The sequence below is a fragment of the Pseudonaja textilis genome, chromosome 1 (genome assembly GCF_049901715.1).
Source record: "Pseudonaja textilis isolate UNSWEBS1 chromosome 1, rPseTex1.2, whole genome shotgun sequence".
In the NCBI taxonomy this organism is placed as follows: Eukaryota; Metazoa; Chordata; class Lepidosauria; order Squamata; family Elapidae; genus Pseudonaja; species Pseudonaja textilis.
Window position 1 is genome coordinate 307,978,873 of NC_141990.1, and position 18,434 is coordinate 307,997,306.

At 41.3% G+C, this 18,434-nt stretch overlaps 1 protein-coding gene across 2 annotated transcripts in view; it reads right to left on the minus strand.

The window, feature by feature from the left end:
* Window positions 1–2,292: 2,292 nt before the first annotated feature.
* The window catches only part of ARMH4 (armadillo like helical domain containing 4), a 73,688-nt gene continuing 57,546 nt past the window's right edge, over window positions 2,293–18,434 (minus strand). For both annotated transcript variants that reach the window (XM_087922418.1, XM_087922419.1), the window contains exons 7-9: window positions 15,868–15,899; window positions 8,451–8,585; window positions 2,293–6,824 (exon numbers count right to left, since the gene is read on the minus strand). In XM_087922418.1, coding sequence (XP_087778544.1) covers window positions 6,756–6,824; window positions 8,451–8,585; window positions 15,868–15,899 — 236 coding nt within the window. In that variant the 3' untranslated portion in view covers window positions 2,293–6,755. The remainder of the gene's footprint in view (window positions 6,825–8,450; window positions 8,586–15,867; window positions 15,900–18,434) is intronic.

Here is an 18,434-nt window from a genome sequence, read left to right on the forward strand (position 1 = left end):
TTTATTTAGTTATTTATTTTCTTGGTTTTGTTCTTGAATTTTCTATTTGTGAAGCAAAATTATAAACAATTTTTGCTATCTTTATGAACCTCTTTCAGATTTTTCGCTTTTTCAGGGTTGTCCCTTATTTTTTTTCTAAGGAATTGTAGTCCTTGTATGCCACTGATCATAAATGCCAGGTTCGAAAAGAAAAGTGACTTCTTGCATTTAAATGCACCCTTCTGCAAATGCAAGTAGCAGCTGCTAGAAAGAGGAATGAGGTTAATCAGAGATTGGTGCAAAAAAAGTGAGTTTAACTTTTCCTTCTATTGCTGAACAATTGTTTTCCTTGTTTTCTTTCTAACCCAGTGTTTTTCAAACCTGGCAATTTTAAGATATGTGAATTTCAACTCTCAGAATTCTGCCTGGGGAATTCTGGGAGGTAAAGTCCACATATCTTAAAGTTGCTAAGTTTGAGAAGCATTTTTCTAACTGCTCTGGTGGAAAGAGTCATTAGATAACAACTCCTGATTATGTAAGCAGCAATGGGAATCCTTGGCGCTCTCTGAGCTTGGCTGTTTGCTTGCAAATGTCTCATTACCCAACTAGTTAACACTATCAGTATTCATGAGTATGGGTTCACTCCCTCTTTCTATACTATAACCTGCCAGTTTTGCTGGAGGTGTGGTTTTCTCCTTGGTAGTTCCTTGATTAAGGTATTGCTTTGTGCTTGTTTGTTCATTTATTTGTCTCCTTAGTAATTCCTCAATTTACAGTATTGTTACAGTATTCCCATTGTTAGAGTATTCTTAGGGCAGTGGTGGCTAACCTTTCTGGGCTCCTGTGCCAAAAAATGTGCATGTGCTTGCACGCTCATGCCAGCACCCAGAAGGCAATGTGTGCCACCCCATACCCCTTACACATGCACGTGCAATCCCATCCCACCCACCCCTGCCCCCTTACCTGCACTGCGCCTCACAGCTGATTTTTGGCTGGTTTGAGGCCTTTTTCGGCCTCCCAAAGGCTTGAGGAAGGCTTCTTCAGGCTTCTACAAGCTTTGTAGGCCAAAATCTATCCCCATTTCATCACTTCCGTTTTTTCCGAAAAAACCAGAAGTGACGAAACGGGGCTAGATTTTGGCCTACAAAGCTTGTAGAAGCTTGAAGAAGCTTTCCTGAAAGCCTTTCTCAAGCCTTTGGGAGGCCGAAAAAGGCCTCAAACAGGCCAAAAATCAGCTGTGAGACGTGCACATGCACAGTGAGATAAGTTTGCCTGCAGCTTGCGTGCCAGCACAAATGCCATAGATTCGCCATCACGGTCCTAGGGTATTAAGCAGAAAACAATACCCTAATCAAGGAACTACCAAGAAGAAGACCACACCCCCACTAGCACTGGAAGGACAAGCTACTGTACAGAAACAAAAAGCAAACCCCACACTCACTAGCACTGAGAGTGTTAACTAGTCAGGTAATGAAATGTGTGCAAGAAAACAACGAAGACCAGAGCACCAAGAATCCTACAGCTCAACTCTAAGTTACATATATTCATAGCAGGCAGCTATTTCAGATTAGATTTTTTCAGGCATTCCTCACTTCCTGCTGCTGTAACCCTAATCACTGTACATGCACACTGCCAATATATGAAATTTAAAGATGCATTTTATGGCGCACATGTTTAAGCACAGCTTTCCTTAAACAAACATTCCTTGCATTTGAAAACTTATCTCACATCCTTTACCCCTTGCTCTCTGAACACTTTTCTTCACTGCTTTCAGCTTTGCTCTGCCAGCCACCTCTAGCAAAAACAAACTTGAGTCTCCCGGGATTGCCTCTTCCCCTCAACAGTCCAGCTGTTGTGATTATGAAAGCCTCTGACTCTCTCTGGGTGGCAGCAGCTCCCAATCTGTCCATCATCCAGAGGGACCGGAAAATGGCACCAAGACGTTTTAAGAGTAGCCTGGAGGGAACTTGGTTCTCTTTTGGTCATTAAAAACAAAGGTATTTCCAGATGCCCCTTCTTCCAATTAAGAGAACTTCTTAGCAAGCCAAAGTGGAGAAAATCAGGAAATCATCGCCTAGAACTAATCATTTGTTCATTAGTGTGTTCCTCAGACAAGGCCAAGATAAATCAAATGTCCCCAGGAAAAGGAGCCCATCTTTTTTCTTTCCTACATTTTTTATCTGCTGCTAATCTTTTATGCCCACATGGCTGCTGGATGGGTTACAACTGTGTTTTTTTAAACCAAACTTACGTTTTTTTTACAAGCAACATTATTTTGTTTTCTTTATGTGCACATATTTCTGACAGGACACATTTAATGGCCAAGTGCTTCAAAACTTTATTGGCTTGCCCTCACAACAACCCTGTGAGGTAGGTCTTTTATTCCTACCCAAGGAAGAAGTATTGGATTGACCAAAGTGATTCACCAAAGGCCCTAAGCAGCATTCATCAACCTGGTACACTCCAACTGTTTAGGCATATCATGACATCACTATGGCTTCCACTGGACAACTCAGATTTTGGACAACCACTCCTCACCTCAACCAACATATTTACACATCCAGAGGGTCCAGAGGGTTCCAGATTGTGGAAGGCTGGTCTATAGCTAGATGGCAGAATATGGAGTCCAGAGATCTACCTCTGCTCAAGCTCTACCCTCTATCTCAGAGGTCCCCAAAGTTGGCGACTTTAGGATTTGTGGACTTCAATTCCCAGAATTCTCCAGCCAGATATGCTGGCTGGAGAATTCTAGGAGTTGAAGTCCACAAGTCTTAAAGCCACCAAGCTTGGGGACCCCTACTCTACCTACTTTGTACTATGTTCCTCTTCCTAGTTGCTTTTTTTAGAATCCAGTTCCACACAGGTTAGAATGCTAACAAAACAACTCAAAATATTTCTCTTCTAGCCCTGAAATCTGTAGAGGTATCTTTCCCAAAATCAGAAACAATTCCAGTTTTAGCCCGTTTTGTGTGCTCTGAGATGCAAGAAGACTGAACCCCCATGGAAGAGGAATTACCTGGCATGCAATGGGGCTCAGTTTCTACCCCTGCCTTCACTAGGGCCCCGCCTATCCTTGGGCTCTAGTTAAGGGCCTAAGAAGGAAAGGTCTCATCCCACAAGGGACCTCTTGCTGGCTAAAGCAATCAAAGCTGAGTTAAACATCCAAATTCTTACACTTGGCATCAAGCATCACTTCCATTCCTATTGGAATTTTGAGTCATTCTGTCCCTTCTGGGAATGAATCAGGAAGAGAGGGATGAGTCCCAAGCTCTAGCCCAGTGATGGTGAACCTTTTTGTTGTGGTGTGCCAAAAGCACGCATGCTGGCACCCACAATGCAATCCACACCACCCCCTAACCTGCACTGCACATGTGCGCGCCTCCCAGCTGATTTTCTGGGCAAAACAGGTCCATTTTTCGGCCTCCCAAGGCTGCAGAGGCTTCCCTCGAGCCTCCAGGAGGGCGTAAACAGCCTCATATGGGCCAAAAATCCATTGGGAGTCACACGCATGTGCAGTGCAGGTAAGTTTGGCTGGGGCTCAAGTGCCCACATAAATGGCTCTGCGTGCCACCTGTGGCATGTGTGCCATGTGTTCACCATCACAGCTCTAGCCTATGATATTTGGGGCCTGCCATGTCTAATCCAGCAAGAAGAGCCATTGGAGAAATTGCAAGGGGTAGCAGGAGGATTGCTTTGCTTGGACTGGCTGCTTTGAATATGTTGTAGTGAGCCACTGGGTGGGAGGAGAACATGCACTAGAAGATACAGAACAGGCTTTGCTGTTCCATACTGCTGAACTGGCAGGCATGGAGAGGAGGAGGGAAAGAGTATCTCTATTTTATTTTATTGACATTCTTGACATATTGGGGATAAAAGTTTTGATTCAGCCAATTTATGGTTTTATTAGAATTGGGGGGAGGGGGGATTGGAAGCATCCAAAATATGATCTTTCATCTTTATTCTAGAGAAGCTCAGTCCATTCCGTTGCTTCTGAATCGTCTTTGTCATCTCTGTCATCTCAACTTCACGCTATCACTGGGTGCATGCATGGCCTTCAGCCCTTGCCAGATCAAAAAAAGGCAACCCAACATATGATGTGCTACACATCACATTCTAGCACTTTTTGGAAGTCTTTGGTCTTGGGAGCTTCTGGTTTGGCCATCCATGATCCCAGTTTGCTGTTCCTTGCAGCCATATTGCTTTGTTTACAATTGGCTGGAAGTCTTGGGCCCTCTTGTCTGCAATCTTGGGATGCTATGCTAGGAAGCCACTCTTACTAAGACATTGCTTATTTATAGTGTGTGTGTGTGTGTGTGTGTGTGTGTTCGTTCTACAAAAATAATGTTTAATATCCTTAAGACAACAAATTGCTCTCCATGGACTAGAAGCCTGTAACTAGACACATTTCAGCTGCTTTCGTACTTCTTTCCTGCTTACTTACTATTTACTTTGTGGTGTACTGCTACTCTGAAGTTATTGACCAGAACTGCCCTCCTTTTTTCTCACCTTCACATAACCCTAAGGAGGGTCATTAAACAAAATAAAACATATCCTCCAAATTGAAACCCTACACAGAGGATATATTTATACATACTTCCATCAGGTAAACTGATGAGACAATGATTCCTAAAACATGTGAGCCAAAGAGGCAAAGCATTTTGGTAAAATTAAGTTATAGTATATCAGAAACGGTAATCACTTAATTGTTAATAAAGCTAAAGATTTCTTGTTATAGCTTTCACTTCATCCTCTCTTTCTTCTGAAAAAAAGAAAAGGCCAGAACGTTTGTTTGTTTGCTCCACAGAAATTCCCAATTTCTGGCTTTAGCCAATATTTTTGAGTGTGACCTCTTCCTGAAACCCCTAACAGTTGTAATGGCTCCAGGTGGATAATAATTGGGAGAAGTAACCGAAAGTCTAGCTTAATAAATGTCTCTTGTCTTTTTATGAAAAGCAAGACAAGAGCTCTTACTAATTTATTTAACTGGTGTGGCAAAAGCTCGAAGTTCGAAGCACATTTTTATTCCCAAGGAAGTTGAACAGTCCAGCCTTCCCCACCTCTAACTCTCTCCATATTGTATAGAAATATTTCCATCATCCCCATTAACTGGGAAAAATGGGAATGATTGTCTAACTCAATGGGAGAGAATCCGGTAAATCAGACTGTGTTAGGTAATGCATTGGCTAGTTTGATATTTGGAATTTTGAACATCTTGGAGGGAGCTCCCTTGAAATCGTTTCTAAAGGCTCACCTATTTTCAAAACAGCTTCTGCTGTGGACATGGCCAATGAGGATAGTTCTTATGCTCCACAAAAAGTGGTGCCCAATTGGACCTTTTTTCCCCTACATTTTGCAGAAAAAAATAACTACATGTGGCCACCATGTTTATTTTCCAAGAAAAGATATGAAATGTCTATTGAATCTAGAGATATTTTTGTAAAAAAAATAATAGAATGTTAGAAGGTGGTTCCACAGAATGCAAGCTTTCACTGGAATCGCTAAATTAAAAGGAAGTGAAATGGGGCAGGGTGCTTTATGGATGCAAAGATGTATACGGAACTGTCAGCCCTATTTATTTATTTATTTGGAATATTTATACTGCCACCTACTTGCTCACAGGTGACTCCACGCAGCTATATAAATTTTCCAAATAAATAAATAGGGCTGATAACGTTGCTCAATACCCAAGCAGCTGCAAAAGAACATGCTCGGAGCTCTTGGTGTTTGTCTGAGTGCATAAAAAAAATGTACGCTAAACTTTAACCCAGATCAAAAAGTGCTTTGCCTCAAGGTATCAGGAATTTGGGCACCACTATCATGCATTTACCACTGGTTCATTGCCATCATTTGATGACTACAGCACCAAGTAATGATCTCTCACAGATCAAATGTACACGGACCACTTCCATATCACTTTGGGAACAGTAGAGAGGTTTTTATCTGTGGGAGCTGAGTAAATAGTCATGTGAAGTATGCCATGCATATGTGACAATTGCTTAGTACTTTGATCTTTATGGGTCCCCCACTGAGCTGATGAAAGCACTCTCCCACCCCCTCCCTACTGTTCTTCCACTCCCATTTGTTTCACAATGAACAAAAACAAAGCACAGGTCTCTTGGGTATGTATCTATCTAGCTTGGCCCTAAGCATAATACACTATATATACATGACGTGCTTGTTCATTGTACTCTACCTACATAGTTACTATCCTGTTTATGAGGTGGACTGCTTCTAGATGACCCCTTTGTTAATTAAACAGAGCCAATTATTTTCAAAACCATGAACTTCAGCTCAGGAAATTCCACATCTTAGAAGAGGCTCCCTAGTGGGAGATTGACAGGCATTATTTGGGTTAAAAATCATCCTCCCCAAGACAAGATGGAAAAGGATGACATTTTGATTGCTAGCATCAAAACGAAAATTAAAACCTTAGGACCATTATTGTCATTCAGCCTGTCTTGTCCCCCCTCCCCCTCTTAGTGGAGTCATTGTTAGTTTCATCCTTAAGAACATGCAGTGCAATGGAAATGAAGTTGCACTAATGCATGGGTTGTTTTTTTTAAAAAAGAGGCTGCAACATGCTGTGAGTGGGATGTGTTTGGCTGTGTGTGTTTCTCCTTTTGGGGACTGGTTGTGTAAAGCAACACTGCCATGTGAACGCACAACAGGGGCAGGCTGCTGGGATGCAGCAGAAAGACTTTTTTTTTTTACTTGCAAACCTCCCTTTGCAAACAAAGTAAGTCACTGGAAAACATGATGTAGCTTTGCAGCCCAATTCAAAATTCATCTTCAGAGCTGTCTGCTAAAAGCATCACCCGGTCTTGCATGCTGTTGAATTCTCTCTGCTAGTTGGGGTGAAGAGTGAAAAAGAGAGAGCAAGAAAAAAAAGAAAAAAAGAAAACCATCAGCTACAAGGAAGACAACAGGAAAGACATTGTTTATTTCTTCCCTGCCTTGAAATATTCAGCGACTGCAGCTTTCTTCAACCTACTTTCTTCCACATAGGCTGGACTTCAGCATATCCAAAGAACTGAAGTCCAATAAATCTGGAAGACTAGATAGAGGAAAACTGTGTTAGTTATAAATTTGGAGCAGATCAAGAGTAGAGTTATCAAGACCAAAGCAGGTGCCTTGTAGATATTTGGGATACCTTGCCCCATCTTAAAAACTAGCAAACACAAAACGATATGAGATATAACAGATCAAACAATAAGTTCATTCTTATTGAACTAAAATGATTGGTTTAATTACCCTGCAGCTTTTAACAAGGTACAAAGTTTTAACAAGGTATAAGGTTGTAAACTGACTACAGCTGGGTTTGATTTGGGGTTAACATGCATGGCACTGTGGTGCCCTGGGTTGTAGATTTCACTATTGCTTTTGCAGAATTCATCTAAGTTAAATACTAATAAAATATTGTGTCTTTTAATTAATGAGGTTGAAGGACAACCAGCTCTAGGACTTACATGGTACCATGAGTTCAAACCATTCCTTTTCCTTAGAGGAGAAAATATCCTTCTCTTGTTATCACAAAGGTTTGGCCAAAAAGTTTATGATCTATTGAAATGTCATTGATAAAAAAAATCCTCCTCTAAAATGGTTAAGAAAATCTGACTCAGTTACACAAAAACACTGCAGAATTCACGCATGAAATTAAAGCATGAAAGACAACATTAATTCTACATCACCTACAAACTAATTTGTGCATGTTTCATTACCAATTTTCTGAACTGAGGTTGGATTTCCAGTGTGCCTTCTATTATGCAGCCTTCCCAAACTTAGTGTGTTTCACATATGCTGAACTATTATGCAATGATGATAGAAATTGTGGCTGAACATTTCTGGAGCACACTGGGTTGGAAAAGTCTGCATTTAATCATGCTGTGTGTGTGTGTGTGTGTGTATGTGTGTGTGTGTGTGTGTGTGTGTGTGTTTGTGTACCTTTGGGTCAGTTTTTGACTCCAAGCAAAGGTGGAAAAGTTTTCCAAAAGTGGTTTGCCATTTCTTCCTTTCTAGGGCTGAGAGTGTATGACTGGCCCAAGGTCACCCAGCTGGCTTTGTGCCTAAGGCAGGACTACTGCAGGATACACCCAGTCTTCCAGTTTCTAGCCTTGTGCTTTCACCATGACACCAAACTAGCTCTCTTCTAATAATGCATCTTACAAATCTAATTTCTCTCACATAAAGCCAATGTATTCTTGTTTTAATAGAAACACAGCCTATGTCGCCACAGAAATAAATCTTGGTTGCCTCAAAGAAAAGGAGTGAGACAAATACAGTAAATGGATGCTTGCTTTAAACCATTCTTTATTCATGTCAAAAACACGAACTGCAAACTATAGACATTGAACAGCTTTAATCCATTGCCTTGTTGATTTTAAAGATAAGACGGCACATTTCAAGAGCAAGCAATCATTTGGGTTGAGGGGAAAACTTGAGCAATTTCACGGCATTTAGAAAAGAATACCAACCTTTCGCTTATGTCTTTTAAAACCATTTCTGCGACGGCGGTTCATGATCTTGATGCTATAAAGTGCTCCCAGGATGAAGAGGGCTCCAGCAATGCCTACACCCACCGGGACCAGCATTCCAGACATGTATCCTGCCTAAGGATAGAAGGAGAATTGCAAGTAACCATCAGGTCATGCCGGATTTTTTTATGCTTTTAATTATTTGGCCACTATGTTGAAAATCTCAAACAATTGAATTATCTTCTTGCAGATGTGTTTCCAATTGTTAACAACCAAACTGCTACTTTGCTCTGCTGTCATTTAATATAGAAAGTAATACTTTTCTTAGTTGTAACTCTGGCTCTATCTTGTTTTAACCTTCTGACATTGCATACTCTCAATTATTTAATTTTATAATCTTACTACTGTGATTTTTTTTAAAAAATATGGTACATTATATGTTGCGACCTGCAGTTACAAGAATAGGTTTATTCATTATGCTTGAAATTGATGTAGAGCTCTTTGCATTAATTGAATGCGTTGCTTGGAATGCTTGATGAAGTAAAAAATGTGGTGCACAGGCTATTCCCAAATATGAAAGCCAGCAGCATCTACAAGGGAGGTTGGGCAGAGAGATGACAGCAGCATCACAGGGTCAAAGTGCAAGCTCTGCCTCTCTTCCTCATGAATCATGACAACAAAGCCAAAAGAAGCAGAGCTTGTGATGCAATGCTGAAGGCAGAAAATTAAACATTGTGGGGAAAAAGCTTGAGATGAGTAAATGGCAGTACAGGTAATCCTTGATTTACAACAGTTCATTTAGGGTTAGGGTGACTTATGTAAGAGTCATGGTGGTGCAGTGGTTAGAATGAAGTATTGCAGGCTAACTCTGCCAACTGCCAGCAGTTCGATCTGGACCGACACAAGGTTGACTTATCCTTCCGAGATCAGTAAAATGAGGACCCAGATTGTTGGGGGCAATATGCTGACAATGTAAACTGCCTAGAGAGGGCTGTAAAGTGGTGTATAAGTTTAAGTGCTATTGCTATTGCTTTTACTAGTGACCATTGCTGTGTTATAGAGCAAATAACTGAAGAACTTACACCAAGTTCTGACTATTCTCCATCTAAAAATATGAGCAGCAGTGGGCCAGAAATATTAAGAATGACACCCGGTATCTTCGGCATATACAGCAGTGAACCCAATACATTTTTTCAGTACATTCTTGAAGAAATATGTTATTTTTTTTCCTTCCAAAAGCTTTTGAAAATTAATTTAACTATCTCAAATTTTAACATTATAAGAGGGAGAGGGAAAATATCACCTGCCTTTTGTTCTAGAACTGGAATAATTTTGGGAAACTTCTGGTATGCTGCTTTCTTTCCCAAGGCAAAACAACATAAACTTTTAAGCAATTAAGACTGTTTAGGTTTCTCTTAGGGTGACACTAATTAGAGCAGCCTTCAGCATAAAAACAGATAACTAAGGATAAATATGAACGCTGATCTTGTACCATAAAACAAAACAGTATTAACAGTAAAATAAAATTAAAACAAAAGAATAATAAGAGCAATAAACTTATGGATAAATGTCTCACTTTATGAGAAGCATTAAAATGAATTTTGCTGATACTGAAGAAACACAAAGCTTAAAATAAAGGCACAAACACTCTGCATATTCCCATTGCAAACAAGTATTTGCTTTAATGTCTTGGATTTTATGCTTATGTTCTCAATTCATCCACGCTAGAAATGGGTGGTATGTTTGTTGCACATAATATTTAGGAATAGAAGTAAAACAATGTGAATATAAAACTGGTTCTTCCTAAAACATACTCTTGCTACGTTAGTTATCTGTTGGACTGACTGCTAGATAAAAGTACCAACAAACCAAAAGCTCATTTAAGCTATAAGTTTTGCCCCACAATCTTAGGATGGTGGATATTTCTCTGTTTGTGCAAAATGCTGTCTTAATGTTGTGTTTTTGGAGGATCTTGCTGATTTTGCCTATAGTGCCTTTTATATATGGGAGGAGGGCTTTGCCATTCTCTTGTTCTCTGTCTTGGATTTTGGTTGGGGTTTCTTTTTGGATTAGGTGGGTAATCTTCTTTCTTTGGAATCCATTGGCTGTTAGTACGTTAGTGAGAGTGTGTAGTTCGGTTTTTAGGTGTTCTTCGTCAGCTAAGCATTTCGTTTTGGAGATGAGTGTCTCGGCTACGGCATTGATCTGTGCTAGGTGGTGGTGTGAGAATGCATGTAGATAGCGGTTTGTATGTGTTTTCTTCTGGTAGATGGTGTGTCCTAGGGAGCCATTGGATTTTTTGTATACTAAGACATCTAGGAAGTTGATTGTTAGCTTCTGTTTCCATGGTGAATTGTATTTTGGGGTGTAGGCTGTTGAGGTGTGTGAGGAATGTTAGGAATATGAGTCATCTAACAGCTATTTGGGTTAGAAATATATAAACCAGGATAAACATTTTAAAACTGTATCTTTTAAGAAAATGCAAAACTGTAATTAGGTGTGGTTTCTCAAACGGCCATAAGATGGAGCCAGAAACCTGGGTTGCCTTAGCCTTAGTCTCAGAAGAGAGTGTGAGTAACTCTCTGTTTCCTTCTGTTGGAAAGTATCGCTGTTCCTCCATTTTTCCTAATTGACTGATATTTCTGGATTTAATGTAAGTCTGTTACTGAACTGTTTTTTGACACTGGACTTAGATATTTGGAATATCCCTGGATTGAAAAACTGACTGATTTACCTGGGAATGACTTTGGATTGCTTGTTTGGACTTTGTTTAACATTTCTGGAAGTAAAAACCTACATTTACTGTACAGTGTATCTGTGTGCTGTGTATGTGTATTATTCAAACACTATTCTCAAATACGTCTCCCTGTATGCGCTCATTCTCCTAACGGGGAATTACCTCAACAAGGAAGTTGTTCAGTTTTTCTTTCCCATGTGGCCACTAGCAGTTAAAAGAAAGAAGCAGCTGCAAGCTCACATTACTCTGAGAAGCACAAAGCCGAAGACACAAGCCTGAAGATGACGAATGAGACTTCATTGAAACATCGCCAAGTTACTTCCAATTTTACGGGGGAGAAAACCCGAATAACCAAAGATCCACATACAAATACCCACGAAAACCTCAGAAAACATATATATATATATATTTCTTAAGTTTTCGCGGGTACTTACACGTATGGTATTCAGCTTTGTTCGGGTATTTTCCCACGTCATTATAGTTGTGCTTTTAAAGTTGTGGCAACGTTTCAGCAGAATCTCATCTGCCATCATCAGGCTTCTGTATTGTGTTCGTCTGTGAGTCAGACTTTTACAGTTGTTTCAGTTTTAAATTTGGGGCTAGCCTACTGCTGTGCCAGAATGGTTTTTTCTTCATCCTGATTGGTTGGGAGTCTTGGTCTGTGTTTATTGGTCTTGGAGTTTGCTGTGTTCTGCTTGATTGGTGTTTCTAATATCTTCTGTCTGTTTTGTGGCTTTTTTTGTCTTGGTTGGCTGGCAACATTGTGTTCCTGTATTGGAGGCTTTTAGTGCAGCTTGGCTCCGAGTAAATGGAGAGCTATCATTTGTTAGGAAGCTAGGTTTCATCTGGGTGCCTGGTTGGGGTGTGTTTGAGCTGGAGGTATCAGGGGGAGTCTGTTTGTGCACAGGTGTTTGCCTGGCTTGTGGTGTGGAGATTTTTTTGTTTGAGAGTGCAGGCTTCCAGATAATTGACAGTCTGGAGGAGTCATCTCTTCTATTCATGCTTTCAGGTCTTTTGGTTTTTCAGCAAAACTGCATAGAGATTGAAAAAAGACTTTTTAACCTCAAAAAAGTTTGCAAAATTGGGTTAGTTATCTGGCCCACATGATGCTTAGGTCTGACCCAGGGGAGCACCCCGGAAACAACAAAAGACCAGCCTGCGGTGCCTCTGCTAGCAAAAATGGAGCTCAGGAGCTCCATTTTTGCTGGCAGAGAGCTGCAGGAGGCTGTTGTGGCCAAAAACGGACATCAAGTTGGCCTTGACCATCCTGGACATGCCTCCCCAGCCCCCACTAAGGTCAAACACAACCCTGATGTGGCCCTCAACGAAATTGAGTTTGACACCCCTGGTCTACACCTACATAAGCCTACAAAGAAGTAGAAGGCAGAGGAAATTACCTTGGAGGACAGGAGGAAGAGCTGTTACTAGAGCACTGATAAGAGAGCACTGTGTCATGTCCAAAAAAAAACAAGTCTGGAAAACAGCCTCAGACAAACCTTTGCTTGATTTACCCAAAGATAAGGAAGTTCAGGGGAGAAGCTCATTTAAACTTCATTAGATTTAAAGGATTCTGTTACTATAGCTGTTACAGTCAAAGTAATCCTGATCTATATGGCATTGATGGCTTAGTCTGGTCTACCTTATAGGGCTGACAGTGGAGTTTCATGGATTCACGAAGCAGAAGTCAGCAGGGAGGAAAGGAAAGAGAGTAAATGAGAAACAAATAGGTGAGGATGTGTATACTGATGCATCTAGCCCAATTCTGGACAATTAGCAAGGTCTCTACAGATTATTCAGCCTTCATCAACCTAGTATCCACAAGGTGTCTCGGGCCTACAGGTCAAATATTCCCACTGCTTTCTAACCACACTGGCTGGAAATCCTAAGGGTGACATAGCAACTTATTCAGGAATACAGCACACAGAAGAAAGGTGAATTGCATTGAGTCCATTAAAATGATAGGGCACTGCTTCTACAGTTGTAAATACAGAACATTTATGCTGATGCATTTTTAGATATTCTGATGTATATAGAATCTTCTTCAAATATTCCTTCCCTCTATAGGTAGGAAGTTTTAAGTGCAGAAAAGCTGTTTGCAAGTGACATCCTGGCCATTCAGCATTCTCCACAAGGACATAGCCACACCTGGATCCTTGGTTATTTTTAGGTCCATATGGAAATGATCACAGGCCTGAGATGCTTGGAAATGTGTAACTTTTCCCCTGCAATCTGCTGCCATTCATTTAATGAGAATTCATCTAGCATTTGCAGGTTCGATGGATTTTGACTTAATCTAAGCAAGCAAGACTGAGTGGCTGTGGTTATCTAGACCTTCTGGAAATAAAGTTTTTCCACCTGAATGGGGTGGATGGGGTAGCACTGTCCAGATGGACCCAGTGCACAATCTAGGGATCCTCCCTAGACTCATGGCTCCTGCTCAAAGTTTAGTTGGCAGCCAGGCCTAAGACGGCCTTTGCACACTTTCAGGTAGTGTGCCAGGTGTGTCCATTCCTGGACCGGGAGGCTCTGTTCACAGTCAGCCATGCCCTCATAACTTCTTGTTCAGGTTACTGCAACATGGTCTACTTGGGGTTGTCCCTGAAGATCATTCGTAAGCTTCAGCTGGTACAGAATGCAGCTGCACATGTGGTGACTTATATGTGGCATATGTAACACCACTTGAGCTGCATTGGTTGCTGGTGTGCTTTCAGGTGCAATTGAAGATGCTGGTTGTCACCTTTAAATCCCTGCATTGCTTGGGCCAGGTTACCTAAAGGGACCGTTTCTTCCACAATAGTTTTATGATAAAACGTTATGATAATTTTCTTGGCTGTTATACGTATATTTATTTTGTACTGTTTTTAATTGTTTTGGAACTTTTTGCTCTCCAGAGTCAGTTGAGATGGGTGGCTACAGAAATTAAATAAATAAAATGAGAATGACGGGACTGCAGTTCAACATATCTAAAGGAGACAAGCTCAGCAAAGTCTATGTTAGTCTAGATCAGTGTTTCTCAACCTTAGCTATTTTAAGATGTGTAGGTTTCAGCTGGGGAATTCTGAGTTGAAGTACATCACCATAAACGTTGCTAAAGTTGAAGAATACTGGTCCGAAATTTATCCTATTTGCGAATAACCTGCATCTGTTTCAGATCACATCCTCACTCTTAATAACCCGTGCAGCAAAGCACTGCTAAAGCACTGTAAAACACTCACATTTCAGTTCCTAGTTCTGACTTGAGAAACAGGCTTTGCTTCCTTCCCAGGAAGGAACATGCCCTACCCTTGTTTCTGGCAATATGGAGAAGCTACATGCAAAGTGTTCAAACGACTTTACCTCCCCACAAAGAAATTGTAAAACCTCAAGTGAGGATTCCTGCATCTCACAGCTCTCTCCCCCTGTGGATTCTAACATGGGAAACCTACTTAAAATAAATGCATCAGCTACACAATGTTTAGGCATACATTGCATATCAAGAAGACTATGGAATGACAAGGCTCCAGATATATAAGCAGTAAATCCTCAGGGTGATTGGCGGAATTGGGGCATACACAGTATTTCCACACATTATTCTGCTTCTACTAATTCTTAGAGAAGAGGGTAGAATCCAGGACCTGTAGCAAAAATTACTCCTGGTAGTAGTCAGGAAGAAAAAGGAAGGGTATGATAGTTCAAAACAGTCTTCCCTTCGAACTGCGTTGGAACTATAAATCTCAGAATTCTGCAGCACTCATAATCCAGAAGATGCCATTATAAAAATTGGATCCAAGGCTTGAGAAGCACAAATGATCACAGGACTCCATGTACCTTGATGCTATCACATAGCAAAATGCACTGAAATCATGATGCACATAACACCACTTATGGAGATTCACGGTCATCATTCAACTCATAAAACAACTGTGCTCTCTGCTGCCCAACCAGAAAGTGTCTCAATCTTATCAAAACCCATGAGTTAAAACAGGGGTCCCCAATCCCTGGGCTGTGGCCTTTTTTGGAACTGGGCTGCACGAGAGGCTGGTCAGTGCACACGCACAGCTCCACTCATATGAGCGGCGTCCCAAAGGTTTCTCTTCTCTCTTGCACGAGTGAAGCTGCGTGCGCCTATGTACTGGCCCGCCACTCATATGGTCTGGCTCCCCTCTGTCCCCCCCCAGTTGGGCCACCAAGCCGCCTTCTCCTGATGCTCCAAAATGAGAGCGTTGAGAGAAGAGGCTGAGTGGGACGAGTGCGCCCTGCTCAGCTTTGCTGAATCACCAAGGCTACCCGCGCAGGACACCTGATCTGCTTTGGGAGCACTGGGCAGCCTCGGTGAGTTTGAAGGAGCATGAGATTGAGCCCCCAAAGGCTTCTCTTCCCTGTGCCAAAAGCTTCTGCAAATGGGCAAAAGGTTTTTGGGGAGCGATCTCACCCTTCTTCAGGCCTTCCATCCCTTTTCAAAAACTTTTGGCACAGAGAAGGAGAAACCGCACCCCCAAAGGCTTCTCTTCTCTCTTGTGTAGCTGGAGCTGCACGGCCGAGTTCCCCTCTCTCCTCCACCTTACAAGCTGGGCTGCCAAGCCACAAAGGTTGGGGACCGCTGGATTAAAAGATTGTCTCTCCATGGTGCATTTCTAAAAATAATAATAATAAAAAACACAGTGCATTTTAAAATGAATCATACTGAGAAGAGCTCCCTACCTTGTCTTTCAGTTTTTCCATCCAGCTTCTCACTAGAAAATTAACGACATAAAATTAATTGCAATCAAAAGTCACTCAACATTGTAGTAGCATAAGGCCAACGTTTAACCCAATTTTGTAGAGGATTAGAAGCTCCCCCACATCTAGAGTATAGGTAGTCCTCGACTTACAACTGTTCATTTAGTGACAGTTCAAAGATACAACGGCACTGAAAAAAGTGACTGATGACCATTTTTCACACTTACGATTGTTGCAGCATCCCCACGGTCATGGGATTTACATTCTGATGCTTGACACCGGATTCATATTTATGATGGTTGCCGTGTCCCGGGGTCATGTGATCATTTTTTACAACCTTCTGACAAGCAAAGTCAATGAGGAGGCCAGATTTGCTTAAGAACCGGTGCTACTAATTTAACAATCGCAGTGATTCGCTTAACAAATGTGGCACGAAAAATGTAAAATGGGGCAAAACTCACTTAACAAATTTCTCACTTAGCAACATAAATTCTAGGCTCGATTGTGGTTGTAAGCCGAGGACTGCCTGCATATACAATGGCCCCAAAGGCAGTGAACTCAGCAACCCCAGCCATGACGTGTGTGGACAAAACCCTTTCTGAGACATGCTTAAACTCCCAGAATGCTGGTGTCCACCAGCAGCGCCTGGGTGAATATCTCTACCCCACAGCCTCTTCTTCGAATCCTTGAACAAGCACCTAAACAAATCAATGTAAATAACACAATGAGATGATGAAGAACATATAACATTATAACTATGCAAAATATACTTTGCTTTATTCTTGCAGTGCTTTTAGAATTATGCCCAAAGTTGACTAGCAGCATTCCTGCTACAATGTAAGTGAGCGTTATGCTGCAGTTACAGTATGTTTTAAATGGGTTTTTTTGCACTATAATTAGTTTTATAAGCAAAATAACAAACTGGGATTTGAACCAAGGCCAATTCAGTTCAGATCTAGCTAGAAAACTACCCTGATGCCCAGAGGTGGTATTCAGCAGGTTCTGACCAGTACTGGAGAACCAGTAGCAGAAATTTTGAGTAGTTTGGAGAACCGGCAAATACCACCTCTGACTGGAGATTTTACAGTATTCTTCCCCTGCCATACCCACCAAGCTATGCCCACAGAATTGGTAGTAAAAAAAAAATTGAATCCCACCACTGCTGACACCGCTTTCTATAAGAATTGGCAAAAAAAAATAAAAAGTATCCTCAGTATGATGAATCATCAGAAATGGCTTTGCTAAATCTACTGATGCCAAGAGACTATTAAGTTATTAAGAGTTGCTGCAAGTTTCAGTGAATAAACAGACTTATATCCAAGTTCCAGAGTATAATTGAAAGCAACCGTCCCTAACCAATTCTCTGGAAGGATCGCTAAACTTGCAACTGATTGTGTATGTGTGTGCCCCTGACTTTCAGTGTATTAGATCTAACTAGGCAACCCATGATCCATCAGTTTATTGTTTCAGATATGTCATCATTTCAGAAATATTTACTTAATCTAAGCAGAATGATAGAATGACCATAGGGAGGCAAAAAAAAGCAGTGGGAATGGGGGCAATTTCTGATTTCTTGCCAGTTTCCCCACTGACTTTACTTCTGGGAAGCTTGCGGGGAGAAAATCAATTTGAAAGCCAACAAGAAAGGTTGCAAGTTGCTCTGGTAGGTTTGCCCCACTTGCATACCCTCACCAGGGCCACTTCTGTACCCTTGTGTACCCTCCCCACACACCGCACCTGTGTGCAAATTCTGCAATCTGTGCTGCATTATAGCACACCCTCCTGACTCTTGGCATGCCTCTTATGCCCCCCTGGCTTCCTCCATACAGATCCTTCCTACAAAGCGATGTTCGCCAGCGAGGTTGAGAGGGAATATTTATCCTGCCTAAGCCATGCTCAGTGCCTTTCAACGAATCACTGAGGTTGCCTCTACTCTCTCTCTTAATTTCTTTAGGAAGTTGTGGGGAAATCAGGAGATTCAGGCAGTTCAAATGAGTATAAAAATTTATTGCAAGTTTAAGCTCTCTACAAGAATCCAACCAACTGACAGTTAAGGGAAATGAGCTGGAGTTAAGAGAGGCATTCAAGGTGGGCAGGACTTAGATCTCTTGTGGGCATGCAGGGACTCATGACTTATGATGTGTTTGACCCCTCCATCAGGCTCAGCCTGATTCCTACAAGTTGCTTATTGCTTATTTCTTTGGAGTTAATTTTTTTTCCAAAAGACAAGCTGTATTGAACTGGGAGATTTTCCTTTCACTCTGGACAAAAGAAACTCTCAGTAAGTTTACAGAATAACAAGAGAAGCTTTAATTTTTGACAAGCAGCAAAAGGGGGAATAAATTGTTGATTTTGGAAAGTTAAGATGCTAGATGGCCTTGAAAGAATATTTCCGGTAGGGTACTTAAAAATTTATAAACAGTATATCAAGTCTTTGAAACTGCTTGTAAGAGATCCTCCTGTGGGAAAATTTTGTTGATTGGAAAATAAACTGATGATCTGAAGGGACTGAAGGGGAGAATAAAAGACTATTTTTGAAGAAAAACAGA